This window comes from Strongylocentrotus purpuratus, unplaced genomic scaffold, assembly GCF_000002235.5.
Source record: "Strongylocentrotus purpuratus isolate Spur 01 unplaced genomic scaffold, Spur_5.0 spur5_scaffold_19, whole genome shotgun sequence".
Classification (NCBI taxonomy): domain Eukaryota; kingdom Metazoa; phylum Echinodermata; class Echinoidea; order Camarodonta; family Strongylocentrotidae; genus Strongylocentrotus; species Strongylocentrotus purpuratus.
In genome coordinates this window covers 31692784-31700412 of record NW_022145604.1, presented here as the reverse complement: position 1 = coordinate 31700412, position 7629 = coordinate 31692784, and the positions used below count along the sequence as shown (strand labels likewise).

Below are 7629 nucleotides of genomic sequence, written 5' to 3'. Positions count from 1 at the left end.
GAAACGGTGCAAAACGATCAATCTCTTGTTTAAGGATTGGGGGAAAGTTGGAGTACGACAAGGACAAAATCTTAAAGTTTATTGAGAAGTTTTACTCAAGACTCTATAGGTCAAATGAGTGTAATGAAGAATTAATAGATTCATACATGATAGAAGTAGAAATACCACGTCTAAATAGACACGAAGCAGATGCATGCGAAGGGCTCGTTACAATGGAAGAGATTACTGAAGCGATAACAAGTATGAAAGTTCTGTTTGTTTAAAGTAGCCCTTACATTTTCATAATTTTCATAGTTTGTTTAAAGTAGCCCTTACATTTTCATAATTTTATCAAACGAATTCGTTTTCACTGGGTGCCTGCCGTAGCAAAAAGCAGATTTGACAAAAGACTCAACTCCGTTTCGTTGACAATCAGCCATGCATGAAGACTCTCGTCTACGGCTGATTGTCAACGAAACGGAGTTAAGGCCCGGTCCCACTGCACTTACGGATGCAAAGAGGATGTAACACGTACAAAAAATCTTGCCATCCGTTGAAAAACGCTATGCATCCGTTGTGTACTCATTGCATACGTGTTTCATACGCTCTATCCGTCGAGCATCCGTCCACTGTGATTTCATCCGCGCAAAAAGTTTTGAGCTGCACAAAACTTTTAGAACGGATGAACTTTCCGCCGTGTACGATGTAAATCCGCGACAAATACGAGCAACAAACGTTCTTTGTCCGTTATCATCCGTTAAACGTCCGCTGTATCCTCTCTGCATCCTCTGGGCATCCTCGCAACTCACATCCGCTGCAGCTGAAAACGGAAAGAGGGAGGAAAGATAAGGTACATGGAACGTCTATACATCGTTAGTAGCACGGAAATAGAAAGGATGTAAGCGTATACATCTCGTATATAAAGTATTCAAAACGGACAAAGCGTTTGTATCTGGGATGTATCTCGTATATTTAGGATGTCTAGAGTATGTCTAGAGAATGTAGAAGGACACCTAGCGGACAACCTATATTTTGTATGAAAAGGGGGAGAAAACCATCTGGATCTCATTATGAGTCGAGCAGCCGTGGTGTACAGACCTCATCACCCTTGGTCTTGGTCTTCAACATCATCAATTGTTCTCCACCATGGATGATCAAAGAGTCCATATGATAGCTGCACTCATTCAACAGCAGAACCACAACCTGTTCAGACTGTATCAACTTTTAGACAGAAGGAGAAGAAGGAGAAGAAGGAGACGTCCAAGAGCTGTGTGGGTTCGAGGATGGATCGTGAGAAGAAAGGAGTTTGGACTGTATGACCAGTTGATGGTGGAGCTGAGGAATGAAGACCCTCGTGCATTCCATCACTTCATGAGGATGCCACCAGCCATGTTTGACGAACTTGTAGAGCGTCTGAGACCCAGGTTGACCAAGCCTAGCACCAACTTCCGTCCCAACCTGGACCCTGGACTGAAGGTGGCACTGACTCTGCGGCACCTGGCCTCTGGAACCACATACAGAAACATGCAGTATGCATGGAGGGTGCCACACAACACCATCAGCAAAGTCGTCAGAGAAGTGGTAGAGGCCATCGTTGAAGAATACGTGGACGAGCTCCTCAGGTGCCCCACCAATGAACAAGGCTGGAGACAACTTGCAGAAGATTGGTATCAGAGGTGGAACTTTCCCCACACCGTTGGAGCCATAGATGGGAAGCACGTGGCCTGCAAAGCTCCAGCCAACTCAGGGTCCACTTATTACAACTACAAGGGCTTCTACAGTATCCTCATCTTTGCCATGGTTGATGCTGACTACAAGTTCATCTACATCGATGCTTCAAGCAAAGGGTCAGCTTCGGATGCCCAGATATACAACGCAAGTGACCTCAAGGATGGGCTGGAACGCAACCTCATCATGGGTTTTCCGGGTCCAGACCCCCTTCCCAATGACACACAAGATGTGCCCTACTTCATAGTTGGTGATGATGCGTTCTCCCTTAGAGCCTACCTCATGAAGCCGTACAGTTCAAGATACCTCGCCCGTGAAGAGAGGATCTTCAACTACAGGCTGTCCAGGGCAAGACGGGTGGTGGAGAACGCGTTCGGCATCCTGGCCAACAGGTTCCAGATACTTCTCACCACCATGCAGCATGACCCAGAGACTGTGAAGAGCATCGTGGAAGCTTGCTGCATCCTGCACAATCTCATGCGCACCCGCTACCCAGTGTTGCAGAACAGACTTGTCGACCGTCAACAAGGGAATGGGGACATGGAGCCTGGTGAATGGAGGCAAGGACGTAACCTGATGGACACTGTGGATGTACAAGGCCCCAACAGAGCTTCGCGTGAAGGGAAGAAGCAGCGCAACCTCCTGAGACACTGGTGCAACACCCCAGCTGGATCAGTGGAGTGGCAAGACAGGATGATAGATGCTAGATGATTAGAATGGATGCTTCCTTGAGACTGTTGCATAAGACTGATGAGATTGTGCCATAAGAACACTGCATTACTATGTTTTGTATACTTGTAGATGTTTATTGTTATTAAATGTATGTTGTGGGGTCCTACAATGGATAGGTTAAAACTTTGTTTTTTTTGTTGTTTACGTAATAAAGTGTTGGTATAAACTTGGAAAAACTTGTTAAAACTTTGCTTTTTTGTTTTGTCTAATAAAGTGTTGGTAAAAACTTGGAAAAAATGGTTAAAACTTTGCATATTTTTGTTTACTTAATAAAGTGTTGGTAAAAACTTTGAAAAAAATGGTTAAAACTTTGCATGCCCGACTATGTTGATGGACCCAGAAATGCCCAACTTGGTTTTACTGGTAGTCCAAAATGCAAACGCTATGAAAATGACGGACAAAGCAAGCGGACAAAATATACAGTTCCTAATTCTACCCTCAACAATTGCTATGGTTGACAAAGGAACATCCCTTCACTGCTATGTGTAGAACAGGTGTCACATGCATATTCAACTGTTCTACACATTTGTACATAATAGCAGTGAAGGGATGTTCCTTTGTCTACCATAGCAATTGTTGAGGGTAGAATGAGGAACTGTATATTTTGTCCGCTTCTTTGTCCGTCATATTCATAGTGAAAGTCCCCTATCCCTTTCTTTCCTTTTGAAAGAGAAGTCCAAACTTCCTTTTCCCCGTATCAAATTTAAAGTCCCTCTTTCCTTTTGAAAGATAAGTTCAAACACCCATCTACCATATTTAACCCAGCCTAAAGGCCCTTTTTAAAACATATAAAATGTCCAAGGTGTTTTCCCATGCCCAACAATGTTGGTGGTCCATAAAATGACTGCGTGCGTGCTGCATCCCTTTATATCCCCGGAGCGGACGCAATTCATACCCCCCGCATGCGCAGTAAACGGTTTGCATCCGATATACATCCGCTCGGCATCCCCTTAGTTTCCGTTAGGCGTACGTGATGCACCCGCTTCATTCGCTATGCATCCGCTATGCATCCGCTCTTTCCGCTATGCGTCCGCTTCACAATTATCCCCGGTAACCCCTTCGGAGCTGTCATCCACTTCCATCCGCTTTCATCCGCTAGGCTTCCGATGAACATCCGTTTAACATCCCCGCTACATACTACCCACGTCCGTTATTTTCCGTTCTGTTTTCGCAAATTTTGTCCATTTCTGGAGCGGATGAAAACGGATGGAGCCACACCCGAAATTTTGCTCGTCCGCTGTGTCCGTTATGCATACGTTTTGTGTCCATCGGCCAGTGGGACCGGGCCATTAGGTCTTTTGTTAATTTCGTTTATTGATACGGCAGGCAGCCAGTGAAAACGAATTCGTTTAATAAAATTATGGAAATGCAAGCACTACTTTAAACAAACAGAACTTTGTCATTCCTCGCTCATTTTTCCTGATTGAGGTGTCATATGAAAGGGCAGAAACTCAACTTTCTAGAAATGTGAATTTTTCTTCGAAATTCAGATACCGCCCGCCAAATGTCTTTTTGGTTTCCTTCCTTCAAATTGCTTTTAATCACTCATGCGTGAAATATGCATCATCTGAGTAGTAGTAGTAGTAGCTGTCTGTCGCGAAGCGACAATGACCGCCTTCATTTTCACTTTACAGCTGTTCTCCATACAGCTCGCTGGCCTGCAGCAGTTGTCCAAGTCTTAATTTCAATTTGCCTACGCTTAAGGTTCCTCTTGATCGTGTCCTTGTAGCGAAGCCGTGGACGACCAATCCCTCTTTCGCCAGCGGGTAGTTGCGAGAACAGTACTTGCTTTGGTAACCTCTCAGAGGGCATCCTGATGACATGGCCTGTCCATCGTAGGTTCTTCCTGATGAGCAGGTCCTCCATAGAAGGAAGGTTTGCTCGCTCTAGTACCTCTTTGTTGGTCACCTTGTCCTTCCAACTGATTCTCATGATTGCTCGAAAGTGTCTCATCATGAACGCGTGAAGTTTCTTTACTTGACTTGTGTAGAGAGTCCAGCTTTCCGCACCGTATAAGAGAGTGGATAGGACGATAGCCCTGTAGATTTTGCACTTCACTCTTGTTGAGACATGATGGTTGTTCCATAGCCTGGTTCGCAGTCTTCCAAAGGCACTGCTGGCCTTTGACATTCTTTTCACCAGCTCAGAGTCGATACGTCCGTCTTTGGATATAGTGCTGCCGAGGTAAGTGAAGTCATCTACCTGGTTTAGGGCTGTCCCATCCACTAGGATCTCCTCCTCCTCTCGGTGGTCTGTACCTGGTTGGAATAGTACTTCAGTCTTGTTGATGTTTATTTGTAGACCGAACTTCTTTGATGCTGATGAAAATACATCTATAACATGTTGCATCTGCTCTGGTGTATGAGAAACAAGAGCACTGTCATCTGCAAAGAGGAGTTCCCTCACGAGAATCTGTGTAGACTTCGTCTTAGCTTTGAAGTGTGCGACATTGAATAGGTCGGCGTCTTGACGTGATTGTATGTAAACGCCTTCCTCAAAGTCCGCAAAGGCAAAAGCCTTCGATTCAATAGACCATGAATGTATGTGTAAAGCACTGGAGTCCGTAGGCTTAGGTCTAACATTTATAGGATGAGTTCAAACACTCTATTGTAACACTGAAGGAATTTGTACTAAATAATGGCAGATAGGAATAAGACAAGGGGTCTCTTTATCCCCGTACCCTTTTCTGATTGCAATTGAAATGTGAGCTTCTCGTCTAAAGAATACGGCAGAAATTAGAGGAATTAATTTTAGCTCAAGTGAATCAAAACTATCATTAAATGCAGATGATTTGCGTGCATTTTGTTTAGATTATAATTCAGTTGAAATATTAGTCGATGTGCTAAATATAGATGTTCTAGTCTGACATAGCACAAAGAATAAAAACAGAAATATTGAAGATTGGAAAGCATCGAGGTACTCGGATTATGGATGAGATCCGTCTAGTCGATAATTTCATAATCTCAGGAACATTATGTTGGGTACAATCCTAAAGATTATCAGGAACAAAAAGTGATGGATATACTATTATATATCATCAATGTGTTTGATATATCACAGTACATTTACCTATTCTTATCAATTCTTGTACCCAGCTGCATACAAGAGATCCGATCAACGATCAGAAAACACCACCAACATAGAAGCAAGAAAGATCGCCGACAACCTTGATCTCTCAGATAGGATGCAAGTACCAACTCCTAAGCCCGCATATGTAACGTTAAAAGATCACAAGCAAAACTTCCGAAGCCACCCGACATGTAGACTTATCAATCCAAGTAAAAGTGAAATCGGCATCATCTCCAAGAAAACACTAGAAAGAATCAACACCGAGGTAATAGCAGCTACGAATGTCAACCAATGGAAAAATTCCACCGCAGTTATAGATTGGTCCAAGGGTATTGAAACCAGACCCAACTCCACGTTCACCTCTTTCGACATTGTGAACTTCTACCCCTCCATCGACCGACAACTCCTGCAAAAAGCCATCCATTTCGCCAAGAGGTTCACCACCATAACCCCATCCGAAGCAGAAATCATTTTCCAAGCCAAGAACACCCTCCTCTTCCATGGTAACATGTCCTGGCAAAAGGCTACAGCTGATGATCTTTTCGATGTTACAATGGGATCATACGATGGCGCGGAGACATGCGAGCTCGTAGGCTCGTTCATCTTGGATGAGATCGAAAGTATAGTGCCCAAGGAAAACATTGGGCTCTACAGGGATGATGGTCTAGCTATTGTCCACAAGCCAGCAAGAGCAGCAGAGACCATAAAAAGAAGCTATGTGAGAAATTCAGAAAGATAGGCCTTCAGGTGACAGCCAGTGCTAACTCTACCGTCGTAGACTTCCTAGATGTCACGTTCGATCTCAATAGCAAAGAACACAAACCCTTTTCGAAGCCTAGCAATACCCAGCTGTACGTCCATGTAGAATCCAACCACCAGCCAACCATCACCAAGAAGATTCCGCACTCCATACAAACCCGCCTATCCACGATCTCCAGCAGCGCAGAGGTATTCAACGACGCGAAACCGGAGTATGAAAAAGCACTCCGTGATGCCGGCCACAACACCAACTTAACCTACACACCCAAGGCCAGTGACATCAACAACAAGAAGCAGCACAAACGGAAACGCAACATAACCTGGTTCAACCCCCCATATAGCAAGCAAGCGAAGACGAATATTGGCAGAAGGTTCCTTGCTCTCGTAGACCAGCACTTCCCAAAGGGATACCAACTACAACAAATCTGCAATAGAAACACACAGAAGATCAGCTACAGCTGCATGGATAATATAGCAACCATAACCAAGGCCCACAACAATAGAGTCATCAACCACAACCCCAACCGAGACCCAGAAACCTGCAACTGCAGAAAGAAAGACGACTGCCCCCTCCCAGGAAAATGCACAACCAAAAATAACGTCTATGAAGCCAAGGTTGTGACCCCCCAACGACGAGAAACTCTACATTGGACTCACATCCACCTCCTTCAAAGCCAGATATGCAACTCACAAAGCAAGCTTCACCCACAAAGAAAAGAGATACCAGACCGAGCTTAGTAAACACACCTGGATGCTGAAAGACGACGTGACACCCTACACAATATCATGGAGAATCATCCGGCACGCCCAACCATACTCACCCAGAACAAATCGCTGCAATATCTGCCTATGGGAAAAGTACCACATCATCACTGCTGAGAAATCCACCATCCTAAACTCTAAAACCGAACTTATTTCCACATGTAAACATAAGAGAAAGTTTCTACTCTCTGAATATGGTTAAACCCCTCCCTCCCCCCGTACCACCATGCCCTTTTACCTTACCCTTAAACCACTTAATTCCACTATTGTATTATTGCGTTCACCCTTACTTGGGTATTATTTGTGTCACTTTTGTATTCTTGCCTGACTTGCACATGAGTGTTTTTAACTTCGCCATGATTGTATAATGTATTTAGTTACTGATGAGCCTTCTGGCGAAACAGTCTGTATAACTCGTACCAATAAAGTGTAACCTTCCAACTCCTATAAATATACATATAAATATATATATATATATGGATCACTTATGCAAAAGATTTGTTGCATCCTTCTATGGGATATGTATTTTGAACTGAAAAGACAGTATCAATAAAACATCTTTGAAATATTTTAAATATATATAAATATACAGTCATGATA

At 43.8% G+C, this 7629-nt stretch overlaps 1 protein-coding gene across 1 annotated transcript; it reads left to right on the top strand.

The window, feature by feature from the left end:
* Positions 1-1125: 1125 nt before the first annotated feature.
* On the top strand, positions 1126-2418 carry LOC115925883 (putative nuclease HARBI1). The gene has a single exon (XM_030989926.1). It carries the CDS (start codon positions 1126-1128, stop codon positions 2416-2418), a length of 1293 nt encoding a protein of 430 aa, XP_030845786.1.
* The last annotated feature ends 5211 nt before the right edge of the window (positions 2419-7629 follow it).

Excerpts from the sequence above, each read along its gene's own strand:
- LOC115925883 (XM_030989926.1), top strand. The coding sequence starts at position 1,126 with ATGGATGATCAAAGAGTCCATATGATAGCTGCACTCATTCAACAGCAG.